At 41.5% G+C, this 22,357-nt stretch overlaps 1 protein-coding gene across 1 annotated transcript in view; it reads left to right on the top strand.

Moving 5' to 3' along the window:
* enpp2 (ectonucleotide pyrophosphatase/phosphodiesterase 2) overlaps positions 1 to 22,357 on the top strand; it is a 39,505-nt gene that overhangs the window by 10,988 nt on the left and 6,160 nt on the right. The window contains exons 8-18 of the mRNA XM_084356548.1: positions 708 to 763; positions 4,615 to 4,680; positions 9,609 to 9,681; positions 9,864 to 9,972; positions 10,218 to 10,343; positions 10,756 to 10,787; positions 11,381 to 11,508; positions 18,528 to 18,603; positions 18,801 to 18,888; positions 19,016 to 19,185; positions 22,093 to 22,138. Coding sequence (XP_084212674.1) covers positions 708 to 763; positions 4,615 to 4,680; positions 9,609 to 9,681; positions 9,864 to 9,972; positions 10,218 to 10,343; positions 10,756 to 10,787; positions 11,381 to 11,508; positions 18,528 to 18,603; positions 18,801 to 18,888; positions 19,016 to 19,185; positions 22,093 to 22,138 — 970 coding nt within the window. The remainder of the gene's footprint in view (positions 1 to 707; positions 764 to 4,614; positions 4,681 to 9,608; positions 9,682 to 9,863; positions 9,973 to 10,217; positions 10,344 to 10,755; positions 10,788 to 11,380; positions 11,509 to 18,527; positions 18,604 to 18,800; positions 18,889 to 19,015; positions 19,186 to 22,092; positions 22,139 to 22,357) is intronic.

Below are 22,357 nucleotides of genomic sequence, written 5' to 3'. Positions count from 1 at the left end.
TTTCTTTTCGCTAGCTGTAGTTGATCAACGCTGTTATTGTAAATGTATTTGTGAGCTAACAGGGATTGTCTTCTGTTTTTCTTCTTGCTTTGACAATGGATAACTTTTATGGATGACAATGAACGTTAGTGTGGTTTTTAATTGATCTAACATGCCAGAGGCCAACAGACGCATGAAAGACTTTTCTTTTGAAGCCTACTACAGAAACAATGGTAGATCTAACAAACCAAGAGCCTGATGGGCTTTAATATGTGTTGATGAACAACAGATGTTAATATGTGATTATGAAATCTTGGTTGGAAACACTTTTAGTTCTTGTAAGACCACAGTGGTCTGGAACTGTTTAGAGCTTCAGGTTTTGTGAACTTACTTACAGTACAAAGCTGTGCAAGGATTTTATTTGTTGCTAAAAGGATATCGAGTCAGGATGCACTGCTAACTAACAAGGCTTTAGCAGTGTCTTAGAAAAGATTTGAAGAACACAAACAAATCCAACCCGCTGTATGTTTTTTGTATGAATTGGAGTAACACAAGTTGCTCTATAACCAAACACCTATCATGCATGTACTGTACTGTAGCATGCTGTACACCCTGACTGGTTTTCTCTCTGTTATGTTATTGTTTTTGTCCAGGGTAACACTTCAATAGTATCCAACTAAATGCCGTCAAACTGATAAAATAATGAGACTGTACTGTTTGTCTCCTAGATCTGGATCACAGCGCTCAAACAGGGAGTGAAGGCTGCATCCTTCTTCTGGCCTGTGTAAGTCTACATGTGCAGTCTGTCACAAAATAGTTTCCTAAATACATTCCACAGCCGATAGTTGGTGCTCTGCATAAGCCTTGGATCTTTATTAATTCTTTGGCTGTATTTATTGAAGATTTCCCAAAAATGACAATAATGTAATAATCTTACACATTCACCACTATTGGCTGGATGCTTTCCACTGACTGCCTCTCCTGACTTTGCCGCCTTTCTGTTTAGGCAGCACAATTTCAAGAAGCTGCTACAGTTATACCACAGCACTTCTAAACTGTGTTTTATTTGGTCTGAGCTGGTCTGGAGTAGTTTCCTTTGGCATTTAAATATTTGCTCATGTTGCCCGATAAGCAAATCACAAATTGTAAACAAAACTCACAGGGAGTCAGCTGTAGCTTGTTTAATACGCTGAATGCACTATTTGTTCTAATTTCTCCGGAAATAACACGTTCATAAGTTGTCAAAAATGAGCACTCTGACCGACATTGATATTGGAGGAGTAATTGTCTGCCAATCAGATGGCAACATCAATATCTTCACACCTACTAGACCTTGTGCTATGGGGCTGTTTCCTGTTTTTGGTTTGGATTATGTCCACACTACTAACTGAACTGCACTGCAGGTTACTTGGTGCCTGGTCGCATTACAGAGATCTGATGTAGTGCCACCTGAGCCCATATGGTACAGATCCTTCATTCATCAAATAAAAGAGAAATGTCCCACACTTCAACCCACAAAGCAACGTAACAAGACCAACCAAAAGTAATGTGGTAGCAGGTCGTGTCTTCAGCATCATATACAGTACGAGGAAAAAATACTGCATTTATACGTGGAAAAGCCTCTGTCATCCTGTCTGTCCTACCGACTCTTTGTCACATTTCTGCCCGAAAAACAGCACCTGTCCCCGGCAGCGAGAGCCAGGCGGCTCCCACAGATGAATGGCGGTGATTATGTGATGCAATTCAGAGCAAAAAACTCAAACTCACCATGTCTCTAGCAACTTGTATTGGAAAAATCACCGTGAGGACACCCATTCAACAGAGACTTCAGTGAACTTTCCCCCAGAAAAAAACATCATCCCTCCTCATGAGTGAGAGCCAGACAGGGTCCAGTATTTACTGATGGTGATTATGTAATTATGTAATTTTAGAGGAAAAAACGTAACTTTGTAATTTTCTAGGATGCATGGTGGGTCGGCAGGTACATGTTTAGATTAACAGGTGGAAACCGGCGGAAATATGTAAAAAAAAAAAACTCTCAATGTTATGATGTGTACCGTCACACCTTTGGTTCCCCAACGTCAGCATGATGTATAAAACACACTAGAGCGGCTTTAAGCCGGTGCTGCTTGGTTCAGTGTGAACAAATAAAGGCGGCGTAAAGGTGAGCCTTCTTTGCGGCAATAATGCGGATTCTCTGTGTAAAAAGGGCTCATGTTAACTGAACATGAACAGTACAGCTACAATGGCTGCAGGAGTCACGCTTCTCAGGCGCAGGCCAGGCAAGGCTGCTTTCTCGCCCTTTCAACAGGGGTAAAAGAAAATCACGTCATCATATTTACTGATAATTATCAATGGCGAACTCCATGTAAAAAGATAGGGCAGGCAGGCGCAGCACTGCAGGAGCAACAAGTAAACAGCAGCATTACAAAAGCATCCAGCGTGGCCAGCCTGTAAGACCAGCTTAATTGCCTCATTAACTGATCGTAAAAACACTCACCAAAACAGTCTCGCAGTTTCTCTTTCCAAAATCACCTCTGGTTTTGTCAAAATAAATCACAGTGTAAGATTTGAAAATATTCTGGCTTTACACGCCGTTTTCACCAGCTGCTGATTTCCGACTCGCTCTTTCTCTTCTGACTCGTCATGTCTTTTGTGTCCCCCGTTTGTTGTGTCTTCATATCCCACACAATCATAGTCCTGGTCAGAGCCACTGTAAATCACCTCTGTACTGTATCCCCTGTCTTCAAACTGGCATCTGTCTGTCTCGGAGACTGTGTTTAGTTCTACTTTGGTGTCCATCTGTGTTAACTGGGAGGATACTGAGCCCCGGTTGAGCTGAGCTCCGTTGACCACAGTGACTTCCCCAATCAGCTGCTAATGGCAGCTATAAGAGCCAAGTGTATACTTAGCCACAGTAAGCATTTATGCTGCCCCCTATAGTTTTGTAGCTGCCTTCGAATTCTGGCCGTCTTTTTAATTACACCTTAAAAGACCCATGCAGATGCCTCGTCTTATCACTGATAATTGGGGTCCTGTAAATTACATTGTGGTTGAGGTCATCAGATCATACCCACTCATGTTCTTCCTGCTCACTCTGCGCTAAATCTATAACCTGTGGAACACAAAGGAGCCCACATCTGTCAGCACAGAGAAGGCCTTGATGGAGTGTGAGGCAGATCGCAGCAGAGGGATGGTGTTGGGCTATTTTTACAGCAATTTGTGCAATTGGGCCTGTTTACACTATACAGGATTCCTCTGTGAACCTGGGTCTCAGACTCCATAGAACCAAGACGGCCAGAGTTTGGTTTACAGAGCTTTTCTCGCACTTGGCACTGACAGAGGTGTGTGAGAGAGACAGAGAGAGTAAGGAGAAGGAGACGGGACTGTGCATACAGCAGAAGAAGTGTGGGCTGACATTTCTGAAAAAGCCTTCTGATACAACACATCACATTGTTTATATATTATTGAAGGTTCTCTATCGTAGGCTACTGGACTTGTTTCAGTTTGTTGAAGACGTTTCACTTCTCATCCAAGATGCTTCTTCAGTTCTAACTAACTGGAGGGGAGTTGCAGGCTTTTAAACTCTGTGTGGGAGTGTCCTTACAGAGTCGTTAGGGCCACTTGTGGGTCGTTGACCCAACCAGCCTTCATGTCCATAAAGGAATGATTTTCCCTGGGGTACAGTCTGTAATATAATGGCCTGTCAATGACTTTGTCCTTTTCCAGTTTTTGCAGATGTTCTATAGCCATCTTTTTGTAGCTACTGGTAGGATCTCACCTCAGTGTCTCATAGGTGTTAGTAGCGCTAAGCAGATCAGTGACTTTGGTGTGGTAGTCTACTGTGTTTAACACTTCAGTGCTTCTCCCTTTATCTGCCAGCATGCGGTCTCTTTTGAGTGACGCCAGGGCCTTCTTCTCGTCAGAGTTTAGTGTTATAGTTAAGTGTTATTGTAGCGCTGTGGGATTGGCATGTTAATGGGGACTAGGGATTGTTGCTAAATGGCTGACTGGTTGAAGGTCTGTGATGGGTTCAGCTTTCTGGGAGGTCCCCCCCCAAATCACAAACAGAGAACAAAGGAGGACAGGAAGAAGAGAGGAGAAGAAGAAAGCAAAGGAGTATATAAAACAGAACAAAATGAGAGAACTTTTAGTTGAAAAAGTGAACATAGACTTAAGAAAGAGGGAACTCATGGAGAGGGAACTGTTAATACTGTGTACCACACCTTCTTGATCCTCCATCCTGCCCCCCACTGCCCCATACATCAAGCCCCACTCAGGGCCTCAGTCCTCAGCTTGATGGTTGACAGGTGTGGACTGTTTGACAGCCAGCAGCGTGGTTGGTGGCCTCATCACAACACAGGCTGCAGCACACGGGCAGACTTTGGCTTTCAGACACTTAAAACAGTCAGGGGGATTTAAATGTGTTGTACTCCACAAGCCTCAGCTTTATATGGCTCTTTGAGAATTAAAACAACAGTTTGAAGTTTATTGGTTTAATGGTTCAAGAAGGCGGCAGGGTGCCTGAACCAGAGTCTATAATTGTAAGTCTGTGTTAATGTTTTTCTCTTGTTTCTCACTTGCAGCTATGGTTTTCAAATGTTAACCAGTATTACCCTTTAATGTGTGTTCCAGTTCTATCCCATTGGAGAGGCGGATACTGACCATGCTGCAGTGGCTCCACCTTCCTGAAGGAGAGAGGTGAAATCAGTTTTTCCTTTTTTGTCTTTCATCGTCCTCTTTTCTCATTCTTTATTTTTAACTTTGTCAGCATATGCAACCACAGCTTAGCAAGAGTGGGATCACCATATCCCATTAGTTGTTTCGAGTTTATGATCCACATCAAAAAATTGATTTTCAGAATGATAATATATAAATGGATGACAAATTAAAGGGAAAACAAGCATTAAATATCTTAGCAAGGCCTCTGTGCCACCAAAACAGCTTCAGTGCACCTATAGGCTTTGATTCTACAAGCCTATGGAACTCTACTGGAGGGATGGAACACATTTTCTTCCAAAAGATATTTCCTGATATTGTGTTTTGGTGAGCGCTGTCTAACACAATGGTCCAAAACGACAGAGGCCATAGCAGATAATTCACATCATTTTCATACTCAAACCATTCAGCGATCCCTCATGCCCAATGGATGGGGCACTGTCCCATCAGGATAGAAATGTTTCATCATAGGATTAAGGTGATCACTCAGAACAACTAGTACTAGTACCAAAATGACGATCTTAATTTGAGCCATTCGGTCCAATAACATTTGGAAAATCTAGAAGTCTAGAAGCACAATTCAATTATTTTATCCCCCTTCAAGTTAGCCGGGCGCTGAATCGGAAGTTAGCCGGCTTGGTCTATGATCCAGGTATTTTCAAAGCCAGAAAGTTGAAGTCAAAACACCACTGAGCAGCTTTCATAGGAATGAAGGGCGCTCCAACACTGTGTCCAGTAACAAAACGTCCTTAATAGACTGCATCCCAAATTCCTTCTTTATTTACGCGCCACCACCAGATGTTTATAATGCGTCATCACTTTGCATGGCAGAATTTAGTGTGTTCACTCGGGTCTTACGTTTAGATCAAAGCCGAGCCGAGCCGAGCCAAGCAAAGCCATCATTGTTGTGTTTGTTGTGTTTTTCATTTAATTTGTCACCTCTCTGTATATTGCTGTTAATGTTCTAATGATTGCATTCAATCCCGGTTGGTTTGAATGGAACATCTTCCTCAGCTAAACCTTATTCTGCATTTGAATTGAAAATCCTTGAAGCTGCTGCAAGTGATATATTTTTATTGAAATAAGTGTTAAATAGCTGTATATTCAAGTAATCACTGTGATAGAAGGTTTGGTCAGTAACCCATGTCTATCCTCCCCCAGTTTATGCAGTAAAAGAGAAAAAAAAAAATTCAGGTGTCCCTACCCACTTTATCCAGTCAGGACAGAGAAGGAGGGAGGGGATTGCTAACTGCAAAACGGGAAATAAGGTAGCTAAAATGACGATAAAGCTTACAACAGCTTTATAGCATCAGTATGGAAAGTGCATTTTATTGTTGTCATGGTGGAGCTAGTTTTGTCCACTTCACAGTGCATTCAGAAAGTACTCAGACCCGTCACTTTTTTCACATTTTGTTATGTTGCAGCCTTATGCTAAAATCATTTAAATTAATTTTTCCCGCCATCAATCTACAGTCAATACACCATAATGGCAAAGCAGAAACAGAATTTTAGAAATTTGTGCAAATTTATTAAAAAGGAAGGAAGAAAACTGAAATATCACATTGACATAAGTATCCAGAGCCTTTGCTATGACACTTGAAATGTAGCTCCGGTGCCTCTCATTTCTCCTGATCATCTTTGAGATGTTTCTCCACCTTGACTGGAGTCCACCTGTGGTAAATTCAATTGATTGGCCATGATTTGGAAAGGCACACACCTGTCTATGTATATAAGGTCTCACAGCTGACAATGCACATCAGAGCATAAACCAACCCATGAGGTTGAAAGAACTGCCTGCAGAGCTCAGAGACAGGATTGTGTCAAGGCACAGATCTGGGGAAGGCTGGAGAAGAAGTTGGAACAACCAAGACTCTTCCTAGAGATGGCCACCCAGCCAAACTAAGCAAACGAGGGAGAAGGGCCTTGTTAAGAGAGGTGACCAAGAACCCGATGGTCAAAGTGGCTGAGCTCCAGAGATAATGTGTGGAGATGAGAGAAATTTCCAGAAGGACAACCATCACTGCAACACTCCACAGATCTGGGCTTTATGGCAGTGGAGCGGACAGAAGCCTCTCCTCAGTGAAAGACAAATGAAAGCCTGCTTGGAGTTTGCAGAGAAGTACAAAAAGAACACTCATCACCTGCCCAATACCGTCACCATCATGCTTTGGGGGTGATTTTCATCAGCAGGTTATGGGCAACTGGTAAGGGTTGAGGGAAAGCTGAATAGAGCAATGTACAGAGATATCCTTGATGAAAACCTGGTCCAGAGCGCTCAGGACCTCAGACTGGGCCGAAGGTTCACCTTCCAACAGGACAACGACCCTAAGCACACAGCAAAGACAATGCAGGAGTGGGTTAGCAAGGCTGCAAAATAACAAAGTGTGAAAAAAGTGAAGGGGTCTGAATACTTTCTGAATGCACTGTATATACAGTTAATTAGTTTAGTTCAGTGGTTCCAAACCAAGGGGTCAGGCCCCTCCAAATGACCAAAAGATAAATCTGACGTAGTGATTAATGGGAGAGGAAAGAGGAAGAAACTAATAAACAAATTTATAAAGAACAATTTTAAAAATTGTCTCCACACATGTATTAAGGTGTACAAAAAATAGAATGGACCACATTAAAATCCATAAAAAGGCACCTATTCTTTCATCCTGATTTTAAATGTAAAAATATACAACTATGCAAATCATTTTCATTTCACAAGTTAAAAGCTGCTGTAAGTGATATTTTTTATTAAAACAAGTGTTTAATAGTTTGATATTCCCACAGTAATTACTGCTGTAGTGTGTTTGGTCTGTAGCCCATGTATCTACCCCTAGAAGAAGGGGCATCTAAAATATGACCAGGGCCCAAAATAGACACTGCTGTCTGTAAAGGTCCACAAGGTCAGGAACCACTGATTTGATCTCGAATCTGAAAAGTAACTAGTAAATGGAAGGTTACGAATGTAACTACGATTCTACGAACCCTGGATGACTGGCAGTGCTTATCATCACTGTTGGGCAAGTTACATTCGAAATGCAGTATATTACTAGTTACCTTCATTTTAAAGAAATATATGCCGTTACAAAATTACTGTCTGCGTAGAGTAATACATTTCTTATTACACTTTTTAAGTCACTTTAAAAAAAAAAAGCCCAAATAACCTTTAAAGAACAATTAAATAGCCGAGATCTTTTTAAGTAAGCAAATGTCCTTGGACACAGTGATGAATCAGGCAGACTTAGGATCAAAGTCTGATATATTATGAGATACGAATAAATATTTTTAACTGTAGGCTCAGTCATATGAAATACAATAGACGTATACCTTCTATAATGTAGCCTATAATGACATGACAAGACAAAAATCTATTTATTTTAGTCCACAGAACAAGGAATGCATGGACATATGTGATTCAAAAATGTAAATTAAAGAGCGCTCTGAGGATTAGGCTTCTTCTTGTGCAGGTCGAGTATTTATATCAACAAGATCACATGTGACCTTGGATGATCCCTGACCAGGTATAACTATCAGTGTCATCTGGGCAATCAACCCCACGGAGTCTTCTTGCAGCTCACAAGATTCCGAGTGAATGAGAACTCTGCAGTCATCCAGTGTTAATAGAACTGTGGTTAAATTTGTAACTTTGGTTCTATTTCACCCTTTCTGACTGCCAAAGGCAGTGCTTATCACTGGATGACTTATGGCAACAGAGTCACAAGAAATTTGAGTACCCACCTCAAAAGGATGAAGCAGAGGAGCTCAGCTGAAGAACCACACCCAGTGGATGGAGGTTGGCCACATTCATTCTGGAAAATGTCAGGATTGCCCATGATGTGGAGACACTCTTGGTAGAGGTTGCACAGTTATGGGAATTGATCTTAGTGACAACACCAGATGCTACAGCCAGATAAAGTCAGACTGGGCGAGAGCACTCCATTGACTAAAAAACAAAAGATGTGAGAACAGAGAACAGAGTACATGCAGTGAGAGGGGAGCAAGGACACTCTCTTCACTCGCACAGTAACAATAAATCCTAGCTGAGATGTGGCACATGCTCTGCTAGCTACCCACTAAATAAGCCTGAGCGAGGGCACTAACTGTGAACAAGATATGCAACAAAATATAACACTACAGTGAGACGGGAGCAGGAACTAGCACAGTAAAGGTCAAATCCAGCTGATATTAAATGCATGCTTGCTAGCTTCCCACCAAGTTGGCCTGGGTGAGAGCACCCCGCTAACTGTGAGATGTAATTCAGTGCACACCCCTACAGTGAGAAGGGTGCAGGAACACCCTTCACCGTACCAATTAATCCGAGCTGAGACAGCAACTCTGATCGATATGATCACAAGACTACACGTGACAAGCTCTCAGTAAACTTTTGACATCAGGTGATTCAACTCAATGCTACTACAGCAGTTGACCTGCGTAAGCAAGAAGATGATAAGGGACTGATCGCCTGGATGATACTGGTAGTTATAACCGGTCAGAGGTCATCCGAGGTCACACGTGACTTTGTTTATATAAATACTCGACCTGCGCATGTGCAAGACGGAAGATATTCAGTGATTAGCACTGCCTCTGGCAGTTAGGACGGGTGAAATGGAAATAACTGTCAAATAAATAACAAATTAGTTACTTTGAAGGGGTTATGAAAGGAGCATCCTCGAAAGGCTCTGTCGTTCACCAGTAAGTATGGGGCGAGGTTCATCACTTTGTGAAACACAGGATTGTAGAAAGGATACTACAACTTGGGCTCAGGAACATAAAACTGTTGACTGTAAATACAGTTTGTTTCCAAATGATTGCATAGTGTATTTATTTATGTTTTACACAGCGTCCAGAATTTTTAAAACCAGGGTTGTAATTTTGCTACAACTACCACAAACAAATCACCAACGTGACGTGTGTTGTTTCAGGCCCTACATTTACGCCATGCATTCTGAACAACCAGACACATATGGACACAAAATGGGGCCCATGAGCGTAGAAGTGAGTACGATCTGCATCTGTGATTGTATGTGTACCAGGGATGTTTGAGAATGTATGGAAAGCACTTGGTACACACAAAGTACAAACCAGTAACAAAGATACACATACACATTCATTTAGATTATTGTGTTTGTTGTATATCATCAAAACACACACTCAGTGACTCTTTTTGTATGCTTCAGATGAACAACCCACTGAGGGTAATTGACAGGATTGTTGGCCAATTGATGAATGGACTTAAACAGATGAAACTGCACCGCTGTGTCAACATCATCCTGGTGGGGGATCATGGTACAGACACACTCACTGACACAAACACACACTGTGCTACCATATCATCATGCTAGAGGATAACTGTAATTTAACACATCATTATACAGCAGCTGAAGAATTGAACTAACTTACGTAGAAGTGCAATGCTCAGAGGTACACTGGCAGTAGATACAGAGGCGCTGAAGAGCACTGCTCATTCACTGAATTTGAGGTTTCACCAGTCAATCACACACACACTCACTCACACTCTTGTGTGTTCCCAGGTATGGAGGAGGCCCACTGTGATCGCACTGAGTTCCTCAGCAACTACTTGACCAACATTGATGACATCATCCTCATCCCTGGGTCTCTAGGCAGAATACGCTCAAGATACCCCAACAATCCTAAATGTGAGAGAGTAATAGATGTTGACCTTTTCTGAGATATGTCATCCTGTTATTCTTTCTAGCTTCCTTGTTGTATCTTTAGTTTCTTTGTTTTTTTTCCTTGTTAATTTTCAGAATTCTGCCCTCTTATTCTTACAGACTTCACTGTATTCACAGCTTTTAGCTTAAGACCTTTATAGTCAACATGACACAATCCCTTGTAGTCAAGAACAAAAAGCCTATGATCTGATCATTGGCAGCATGTACAGTACCTTCAGTGGCTACCACTGGAAACATTTTCCTACATGTGCACTGTCTCTCCAAAGTGTTCCAAAGTGACCTTGTCTTGTCTTGTTCCTGTAATATAGCCATTTTGTCTACGTTCATTTGAAATTGCAACAGTTTTCACTGCTCTGACCATTTTTTTTTTCTTCAGATGACCCCAAAGCTGTTGTTGCAAATCTAACAGTAAGTATTGAGCTTGAATAAAAAAATCTGAGAACCTGACTGATGTTTGTTTGGGGTTGATGCTGATGCAGTTATAAGGGAGTAAAACAACTTCAAATTGATTTAGTGGTCAATATTCTTATATACACAGAATATAAGCATAAGCACACATTTTGCATTGATTCCTCGATAGATAGATAGATAGATAGATAGATAGATAGATAGATAGATAGATAGATACCCACTGATAATTAACATTCAAAAGAGAACGCTCAACTTTTTTAACCACCTGAACCAGCCTCACAATATCACTGCTCTCCAAACACCAATCATTGGAAAGAAGAAACTAAAAGCCAAAGTAGATCAGAATGTTATCTCGCCCTAAAAAGAGATGATGAATGAGCAGAATATCTCTCTACTGTCAGAGATAGGAAGCAGAGACAGATCCTCACCAAGTACAGGCTCAGTGACCACAAACTGACAATCCAAACAGGAAGACACAAACAATCATGGCAACCAAAAGAAAACAGAACATGTGGTCACTGCTCGACAGGTGAGGTTGAGACAGAGATGCACTTTCTCCTACAATGAAAAGCATTGTTTCTTTGTTCCAGTGTAAGAAGGCAGACCAGCACTTTAAGCCATACATGAAGCAGCATCTGCCTAAGAGACTGCACTACGCCAACAGCCGACGCATCGAAGACATTCACCTGCTGGTGGAGAGGAAGTGGCACATTGCCAGGTACAGTGCCAACCACTACAACACCAAGTACTATTACATATGAATTAAACATGTAATGCTTTGAAGCTACTGTGGACAGCTCTAAAAACAGACACACTTTTTGTGTCAAATGGACACAGTATAAATAAGCAAGCAAGAAAGAAAGAGGACAGAATGACAGACAGACAGACATCTTGCCTTATAGTGAGATACTAGAATGCCCTATTCTCAGAGCACTGGACAGGCTGTCAGCTCCATGTGACAGCATGTTAAACTTATTTTTTCACTTTTATTGTTGGAACATTTACATTTTCCTTCCTTGCTGTTCATTTGGACAACAAACCTGTGGAAATACAGGCAGAAAATACAGAGTTTTAAATTGTGCACACATTTTTCAGAAACGGCCTGACTTACCCTGAATTAAAAACATAAATAAAATCCCTAGCTAAGACATCAAGTCACACAGATGGTGTCAAGTGCCACAGACAAGTGTCAGTTTACTGTAAATAAATGGAGGTAAAACCAAATGGTGCCAACAGTTCAAAGAGTTATATCCAAACCAGTCGACCAGCCAAAACCAAAAGTTTTAACCAATTTAGTTTCAATTTGTTGCTACATCTGCTACCAGGAACATGCTCTAATGTTCTGTATGTTCTGTGGCATTTTCAGCCCACCCATCAGTCAAGCTTTTCACTGCACATCTTGCTTTAATTAAAAACACATTTTGTGTCAACATGGCTGCTATCAACACATCATTAACACATGCCGTGGTGAAAAGTTTTAAGTCGTGCTGTCAGGAGCCACACACATGAAAAAAGAAAAGTTTGATGTAAAGCACTGACAAGCCTCGCTGCAGTGATTCAGTGACAAAGCAAACCATGAGGTCATCAGGACTCAGAGTGAAAACAAACCACCTAACCAGCTAATGATGGTGTGTGTGTGTGTGTGTGTGTGTGTGTGTGTGTGTGTGTGTGTTTGCACGTATTTTCACATTCATGTCAGTAACGGCCTCCTTGCACAGAGCTGTCATGCTGTTTGGTGAACCGTGGGAGAGCCATATTCTGTCAAAACACATACACACACACAGAGCTGCTGAATGAAAGAGATCTTTGAGGTTTCTGTACAGCTCAGATAGACGGACGGGCTAATCATTAGCATTGGAGCTGTGAGCGGAGTGTTGGAGCGTTAACACTCACACACACACAGGCACATATACATTAGTCAAAGTCTGCGTAAATCCCAAACCAACTAACTGTTCACACCAAATGAAACACTGAGTTTGTCTCATTTCCCCATCAGCTAGTCATTTACATTTTTAACATGCTTGTGGCTTCTTCTCCCTAGACATGCACACATTTTACACACACAGGCACCTACACACACACATATTGAGGTGTATAACTGGAAGCAGTGTTTTAATGGACACTTAATAAGAAGTGGCTGTTTTTCAATTAGAGGACTGTGGCTTGAGTTGTATGAAGGGGAGGTTGTCCTGGGCTGAGGGCTAAAGTAGGTGAATACTGACGACACATTGCAGTTCAACTGTATTTAACACCAGAGTTTAACCCATAAATCCTGTGTGAACCTGATGGCATCGTGCATCGGGCCTTTCTAACCTTAAAAAAGGTTAAGGGTTCATTTAATGGTCATTTAAAAACACCAGGGTTGTAGGATGAAATTTCAGTTCCTGAAGTTTAAGTTATGTAGCTTAAAGTTCCTACATGCTACATAAAGCAAAAAACTATATTTTATACAGTGGAGTGTTGAGGATGAAGTGAGATGTCTCCCAGCCTGAGGGAAGTAGCTACTCTGTCTGGTGGTATTGCAGCTCATGCTTCTGTATCTTTTGTCAGACGACAGCAGGGTGAACAGACAGTGGCTGGGGTGGGTGTTGTCTTTTTGTATCTTGGGCTCTGTGCAGACACCTCACCTCACTGGATGTCACTGATGCTCTGTAGATGGGTACCAATGATTTTCTAGGCGGTTTTACTGTTGAGTCTTCCTGTCCGGGGTCAGGAAATATATTGACATGTATTGACAAAGTGTATATCAAAGGTGAGTGCCTCATTTGTCCTGCAGTATCTTAAATTTAGCTGTCTAAGTAATCATAGGGCCCCATAACAGACTCAAATTTTTAGCTGTCCAGTAATCTTGTAAATGAGGACAAGACCCCAAAACATGTGTCTTATTTGCTGGTGACATGTGATGTCTATTACAAGTATCTGTGACACTGTTTACCTGTTCGGTATTAGTGGATTACTTCCCTTCTCCAACCTCTACACATAAAGTCACCGGAAAGTCACCCAGCTCCCGGGCTGAGCATTCCCTGGAGCTACAGTGCACTGACTGGAATACAGGAGGTAAACTCCGTTGTCGGAGGATATCCGAGATTGTCTATTTGACGCACAAGGCGTCACTTGGTTTTGTTTTGGTGGCCCAGTGTATACTGAAGCTCAAACGGAGTACTTTTTGTGTGTTTGGGAGATCTCAAAGATTGTTTATTTGACGCACGAGGCATCACTAGGTTTTGTTTTGTTGACAAACTTATACCATGACTCAAACTCTTTTAGGGTATTTGAACTGTGGTTTTGGGGCACTGAATGTATAAATACACTGTTTCTTATTGCCTGCTGATTCCTGGTTGTTAAGTAAGGGGCCATGCACTGAAATACATGGGTCCTTTTTGTAGGGTTGACTTATAACTAAAAAAAATTATTCTTGTCAGATTTATACTCTGACTGGCACCCCGGCACCGCCAAACCGCTACAACGTTCGAAACAAGCCCTTTCCTGATTCGTGGTAATGTACAAAATTGAGTCAATTACTGAGTTCGGAGGAATATTAGGGAAGGAGTCATTATTTCGTTTAACAAAGTTATCAAGGCCTCCGCTCTCCTGTCAATACACCTGGTGAATCTCCGCTCCCTGGCAAATAAGGTCGATGAACTGTTGCTTCTCAACTCAAAAAACTTTCACAGACCCGCCGCCCGGTGATTCACTGAAACCTGGCTCAGTGAACACATCCCAGACAGTTGCCGGCAGTCCAGCTTTTCCGATTCAGACCGCAGCTCTCGGGGAGACCAGGGGAGGCAGAACCTGCCTCTACATAAACAAAGGTTGTTGTACAGATGTCACAGTGTTGAAGAAGTCGTGCAGCCCTCACTTAGAGTGAGTTTCCATAAACTGTTAACGTTTTTATTCTCCGATTGAGTTCTCCTCGTTTATTATGGTTGGTGTTTACATCCCACCTCAAGCCTGTGTAACAGAGGCATTACAGCACCTGGCTGACCAGATAACAGACGTGGAGAAAAAACACCCAGTGTCTCCGCTCATCATTCTTGGGGATTTTAACAGAGCAAATCTCACCCACGAACTACCAAAATATATACAGTAGGGCTGTAAAATTAACCGATATGAATTGGAAATCAGTTTGAAAGTTAAAGATATGACTACAACAATACGTGGACCTCTGGATCGATCTAAATGTACTGTCAACGGGTCGATGGCCTGATTTCAAAGTATTTAATCAGTTGAGTGAAGCTGCTATGCTGCTACTACCTCACAGCGTATTCAAACTATCTTAAAAGTTCAAAGGTCAGCGTGAGACTCTCATGAGATGTGTCACAGAATTGTTAGCGTAGCGTTGCCAAGGAAACAAAAGCAACATGTCCCTGAATCGTATCGTAGCCCATATATCTAGGTAAGTATCAAATTGTCTTATAAGGGAGAGATGCACACCCCTAATAGACAGCATATAAAGTGCCCCACCAGGGACACCAACGGGCCTGCTTTGACTGCACTGATTGGAGTGTTTTTGAAGGTGCAGCCTCAGACCTTAATGAACTCATTGACACTGTGACATCTTACATCATTTTTTGTGAGGATATGTGTGTGCAGACCAAGACCTTCTGCACATACAACAACAGTAAACCCTGGTTTACACCTAAACTCAGGCAACTGCGTCAGGCCAACGAGGAGGCCTACAGTAGTGGTGATTGGGCCCTGTACAAGCAGGCCAGAAACTCACTGACAAAGGAGATCAGGGCAGCTAAGAGGAGCTACACTGAGAAGCTAAGAAACAGCTTCTCAAACAACAACCCTGCGTCAGTTTACACAGGAGGCCATCCCCCCACCCTGTGGAAAACCCCCAACTGGCAGACGAGCATAACAACCTTCTACACCAGGTTTGAAAGGAACTCTTTCAACCCCTCTGACCCCCCACCTGCACTAAAGGTCTGTGAAGAAGGATGTGTGTCAGCTCTTCCAGAGAAAGAAGATCAGGAAGGCCCAAGGACCTGATGGTGTGTCCCCCTCCTGCCTGAGAGTCTGTGCTGACCAACTGGCCCCATCTTAACCCAAATCGGTTACCTTCCTGCTTCAAACGCTCCACTGTCATCCCAGTCCCCAAAAAAACGTCAATCACAGGATTAAATGACTACAGGCCTGTCGCCTTGATGTCTGTGTTCATGAAATCCTTCGAGAGACTGGTGTTGAGCCACCTGAAGGACATCACAGGCCGGGCTGGACCCCCAGAAGTTTGCCTACCGAACAAACAGGTCAATGGATGATGCAGTCAACATGGGACTGCTCTACATCCTGCATCACCTCAACTCCCCAGGGACCTAAGCAAGGAGGTGGAACAGCTGGTCCTCTGGTGTGGCAGTCAGAACCATCTGGAGCTGAACTCTCTCAAGACTGTGGAGATGACAGTGGACTTCTTTTCTGCCACTGTTTTTTTTGTTGTTGTTTTTTTTTAAATTATTATTCTCTATGTAAATACTGGTGAAAATTCTGCACTCCTAACAATTGCACTATCTTGTACATTTTAGATTTAATGTTTATTATACTATTTCCTGTACATTGGGAGCAAACTTAACCAGAGTCAAATTCCTTGTTTGTGTACACATACTTGGCCAATAAAGCTGATCAAAACATGTGATTTTGGGAGGTCAAATTTTCCACACAGTTCACTGACATTGTCAATGTAAAGGTCCCTCAGCCTGATAAGGCCTGATTTCTGCCATAGAGAAAAGACCATATCAATGCCAGGAGGGAGAAAGAGATCGTTATTGTGAATGGGGCTGTGGTTAGATAATCCCTGGAGTCCAAAAGCAAATCTAAATTCAGACTAGATTCTTAAAGTGGAGACAACAGTTGAGTTGCATGAAAATTGGGTTGGCCGAAAAGTGAAGTAGAAGGGCAGGATTTCGTTTCAAATTCACACCAGTTCCTGGATCAAGAGGATCATTTTGTGTATATTGGCTGCCCAGGTTAGGAAGCACCAATCCACCTACAGATCCATGTCATTGTTAAAACTCACTCCTGATCCTGGGGGTCCTGCCTTTCCATACAAAAGAGGAAATTAGTTTGTTTATTGTATTTATCAGTACATTTACTATAAAACTACACGATAGCCATCTGGACCAGGGGCCTTGCAACTTTGCATTAGTTTAATCGAGTCAGCAACTTCACTAGATTTTAGAGGTTGATCCATCTCAGTCGCATGAGTAAGAGTTATGGATGGAAAGGACAATTGTCAAGAACCCTTTTCATGTCTGCGTCATCAGCAGGGGATTGTGAGTTATATAACTTGGAGTAGAAGGCTTTAAATGCTTCGTTAATGACAGATGGGGTTACTGGCCGTTCGCCTGAGAGGGTCCTTATTTTTTTAATTTGCTGGGATGTCAACTGACTCTAAATTTTGTGTGACAAAACACGTCCTGCCTTCTCACCGTGCTCATAAAGAAATCCGTGCGATGTTAGAATAACTTCTCAATCTCTTACTCTCTTGAGAGTAAATTATAATTCATCTGGAGATTTTGCCTTTCATTATCTAATTCAGGAGATGGAAACACTAACAGCTTGCTGTCCAAATTCATTATACTTTCCATAAGCTGTTCCTGTTCTTGTTTTTTCAAATTGTTTTGCCTTGCAGAGTAAGATATATATATCTCCTTGGACTACCACCTTTAATGTCTCCCAAAGTAGTGATGGGGATAAGAGGCCAGGGTCATTAGTAATAAGGAAATTATCACTTTGGAAATTGTCTCATGGAATCTATCATCACTTAACAGCGTGCAATTAAATCTCCAAGGGGGGCATGTTTTTTGTAAAAGTATGACCAAAACTCAAAAAACAATGGAGTGTGATCAGATATCACGATAGTTAAGTATTCCATGCTATTGCCAGCAGACCGTTTTAGACAAGACTTCTCTAACAATGATTGATTGACAATTAATGATGAGCTTAGACTTCTCAAAGCTGATTGCCTGCATATCTTTCAGCCTACATGAAATGTGTTTCCTCACTGTCTCATAAAGTTTTGGGAGAGCAGTTTTGTCATACTCTTTTGCATGATGCGTCTTCAAATGCTTTATAAGGTTGCTGGTGTTGAAATTGGCAACACTCGTGCCACCCCTCTTAATTACAGCCTTGCGTACTGAACATGTTGCTGTTTTACTGGTGGGGTTATCCAGAGAAAAGTATTGCCAAATAGCTGACATGTCGCTATCTCCGTCTGACTCTTGTAGCACATAATTTAGAAAAGGGACCCTGCTACTTCTCAGTTAGCTCCATTAGCTCTGCTTAACGTCACACACTAGAAATCAACTTCTTCTTCGCCGCAACAGTAGTTGCCAGGGGCAGCACAGCGCAACTTCCTGTGTTGGCCAGAAAACCCACCACCAGCCACTAACATCTGGCTTTTGTGTGCATTGTGAATGTGTACAATTGCGATTTACTGTTGTGTCAATTAACCCTGCAGTGGTCACGCCTCCAGTTCTGCCCTGCTGTGATGTGAACACAACGCCCAGCGAATGGGCTAATTTACTCTTCTTTTCAGGTGCAATGCTATGACCTGTGTTGACGTTAAGGCTGCTGGCTTGTTAATATCTTTCAATCCGTCTGTGTCCAAACAATTGATTGTTAATCGTAAAAATAATTGGCAGATTAATTGATAAGGAAAATAATTGTCAGTTGCAGCCCCAAATCACAATGTGCACCAAGTAAAAACTGACGTATGACTCATACTATTCATTACAGGAAAGTTCCTGAAGGGAAGAGGCACTGTGGCTTCGCTGGTGACCATGGATATGACAATAAGATCAACAGCATGCAGGTACAGTACTCTCAATAATCTACAACTGACTGGCTTTTAATATCCAGTGCAGCAACACATTAAAAGGTAATGGTGTAATGGCCATAATAGTATTATACATAAAAGCATTGGTAGTATTGGAAAATTGTGACTTATAATATGTTAACTGTTATTTACTGTGACAAATCAAATGATGTGCTATCAACTTTCATTTTCAGACTATTTTCTTGGGGTATGGACCTACATTTAAATTCAGGACTAAAGTCCCAGCCTTTGAAAACATTGAGCTTTACAATGTCATGTGTGGTAAGGCATATTTTTGTGTCCAAAGTGTGTTTTTAACCAACATGTGTGTTGACTAGTCACGTTTCATGTGTGACTACTTCTATTTATTATTTTAACTAACATGAAAATGATTTTTATTTACTCTCAGATCTTCTGGGTCTGAAACCAGTTCCCAATAATGGAACCCATGGCAGTCTGAACCACCTGCTCAGAGCCCCTCCATACAGACCCACCATGCCAGAGGAGGTTTCCAGACCAGCAGCCTCTGGTCTGGTCCCTGCAGTAACAGATGACCTAGGCTGCAGCTGTGATGACAAGGTCAGCCATGATGAATCAGTGACTGATCTGGGATCAGCCTCCTACAAAAAGGAATACTGTTGTTTAGGAGATTGGCTTGTGCATCACTTAGAAGAGTGATAACTACCAACAGTTAAACCAAAGGCATCGTGGTCTTCATCACCTGCCCTGGTACTCCATGCTAACACTTTACCATGAATAAGTGATAGTATGTAAATCCATTGCTGTGATTGTTCTAGTTGCAATGTTATTACAGCTGATAGACACCATATTTTGTAAAGTTGATAAGATTTCCTTGATTTAACAGTAAAAACCCTCAGGCCATATAATTAAAAGCCAGTTTCAGTTACTAAAAACTCAGTCCCCTTAGTGAGGACAATGTCATGAATGTCCCTAAACATGGTGTAGTATAAATAGTTGGCATGGAGCACTGGAGCTAACAGTGATAAATGGACACTTTTGGTATGGATTGTATGTTTGCATCACTGTTTAGATAGTTGATCAACAAGCCAGTCTCCAAAAATGATCATGTATTACACAATATGATAATACACATGAACAACCCTGGTCTATGCAATAATGCAGTTTTGCTGTCATTAGCTGTGGTTGCTTTCAGTGTTAAGCTCACAGTGTAGAGAAATGATAAAATACTGTTCACATAAATGTTGGTAAATCTGCCAGTCAGCATGTTTTCAAAAGGTTTCCTGTATATCATGACATCCAGGGTAGCACCTTATGTTACAGCTCCCTCTTCTGTAATCACAGTCAAAAGATTTATGTGACACTGGACTCATTCCCTCGGGGCAAATAAGGCCCTTAAAGTTCAACAAAGTGTGACTAACCTGGCTGTGTAGCTGGCAAGAGGCCAACACTCACAACTGTGTTTCACCATGAGAGTAATTAACATCTCTGAAAAGAAGCCCTGCCCAGATTCCTCGTGTTTTTGCTGTATCAAGAGCATTGTATTTATGTTGTGTTTTTATTGTTTATTTAATAGAGACAATGCACAGTATATTCATTACACCAAATATTACTAAGCAAATTTCTGTCTGCTGCCACTGACAAAACATACTTACAGATATGAGGGAGCTACAAGGAACTGCCCTACTTAATAAGTAGATCATATCCCCATTCAGTACAAAGACTGAGAGAGATGAAACATGTGGGTCAATAGGATACGTCAATCCTATTGCTCAGGTGACCTGTTGACATTCTTGGCTGCTAAAAGTGATGTATAGCTCAAAATGTCAACAGACTTTACTGTCAACGCAGAAGAGAGTTTTGTTAAATTATTCTATTTAAAAAAAAATGTAACTAAGAACTCAAAAATGTGACCAAGCCTGTCTACAGTTGATCCAGCAGTTGATGGTAGAGCAGATCTTGACTGCCTGTGAGGTGAATGAAAATCTCTACCCGCCTCTCACGAGTGCTAAAGCACTTACTTCCAATTTGAGCTGAGATAGTCTGGACTGGATCTCTGGTCCTACAGGGATACGATCACTACTATTGTAAAGAATTTGTACAAAGAATCTTTAAAATGCCAACCAAACAGTTTTGGACCCTCTTAGCTGTCAATGCAGATCCCCTCATGATATATTTTTATGTATATATTTTTCTTGAGAATGTAGTTGCCAGAAGTATTCACATTCAGTGCTACTTAACTTCAAACCTCTTAGTCATAAAGCAAAAAGATCAGTGGCTGTAGCACACATGAGGGCCAGTAGGTAGAAGACCTACACAAATCAATGTGACAAGAAAATATATGACTTGACCCCAGGCCACTGTCAGCTGGCAGCTTCCCATTTGTTATCAGAAAGAGTTACCATTAATGGATCAAACTAATGTTTTCAAGTGCTGGAAATACAGGAATTAGTGGGTCTTTCCTGAATCTGTAGAGCAGAGTGTGTCTGTAGCACCTCTGTCAGGTTTGGAAAAGCCATCATTGTCCATCAGACATCCCAAACATTGCGCAGCAAGTGGCTGAAGGGCTTTTGAATACAGATGTCTTCTTTTTTGTATTCTCTTTTTTGCTTTTGCAGTGCAATTAAAGGTCCAGTGTGTAGGATTTAGGGAGCTATATTGTCAAGTGTATAATCACGTGAAATTAAGAAAAGTTGTGTTTTGTTACCTTAGAATGAGCCGTTCATATCTACAGAGAGAGCAGGTCCTCTTCCATGGAGTTGCCAAGATTCACAGCCATGCTTCTACAGTAGCTCGATTGGACAAACCAAACACTGGTTCTAGAGAGGGTCTTTATTTGTTTTTCACATTTGAAGCAGTTACTGTTTGGAAGGGTTAGATTTGGGGTGTTCAGTTGGTAGCAATCTGCAACCACACTGCTAGAGGCTACTAAATCCTACAGACTGGACCTTAAAAACTTGTGAATCTGTAAAAAAAAAAAAAAAAAATCATCCGCATGGGCCTATAATCCATGATTTTTTGATCGCTTGTGTGTGTCTGTATGTGAATGAGCCTGTTTGACTTGTAAAAATGTATTGAATTACCTGATTGCTTCTTCTATTCTGCTTCCTCTAAAAACAGAAATACCCATGTTGTCTGTTTGCTTTCTGCTGCAGAGCTGGAGTCAATTCACATTCAAGTCAAGAAATGCATTTAACAAAAATGTGTAGTAAATTTGCTAACAAAAAGGCAGTCTATTCTACTGTTCACATTTGACAGCCTTCTCAGTCTCCACATAATCAGTGTCCTGAATTGCTTGGACTGGAAGTGAGTTGGTCCCAGCCCTTCTCTGCAGTATGGCACTTCATCTTTACTGTGTTTGTGATTCCCATGTAGATCTCTGGCAAGAGATTGTTTCAATCTCCAATCTTTTTGCAGTTGCGTGTAAAAAGTAGGGGCCAGAGAGGTTTGAAAGTGACCCTTGTACGAGGCTATAACCTGGAGTCACTCTGGCTCTGTCTCTTACAGAACAAAGTGGAGGAGCTAAACCAGCGACTGAGGCAAGCTATGGATGGTCAGTGTTTCATGATGTTACTGATTATGATCTGTCTTTTTTTACAGTGTATCAACCTTTGAGGATGAACTCACTATCAAAGTATAATAACGACACCATATGAATCCTCTCCCTCACAGTACTGGTTAGAGCCAAGCAGCCATATCTAATCTAGCCAAACATTCACTTTATGTAAAGTTGGTCAAAACAGATTTTAAAAGTTGTTAGGTATATATGTAA

This window comes from Pagrus pagrus, assembly GCF_965226575.1.
Source record: "Pagrus pagrus genome assembly, chromosome: 7".
Lineage (NCBI taxonomy): Eukaryota > Metazoa > Chordata > Actinopteri > Spariformes > Sparidae > Pagrus > Pagrus pagrus.
Note: the sequence above shows the minus strand (reverse complement) of the source record. Positions and strands in the feature narration are given on the sequence as shown.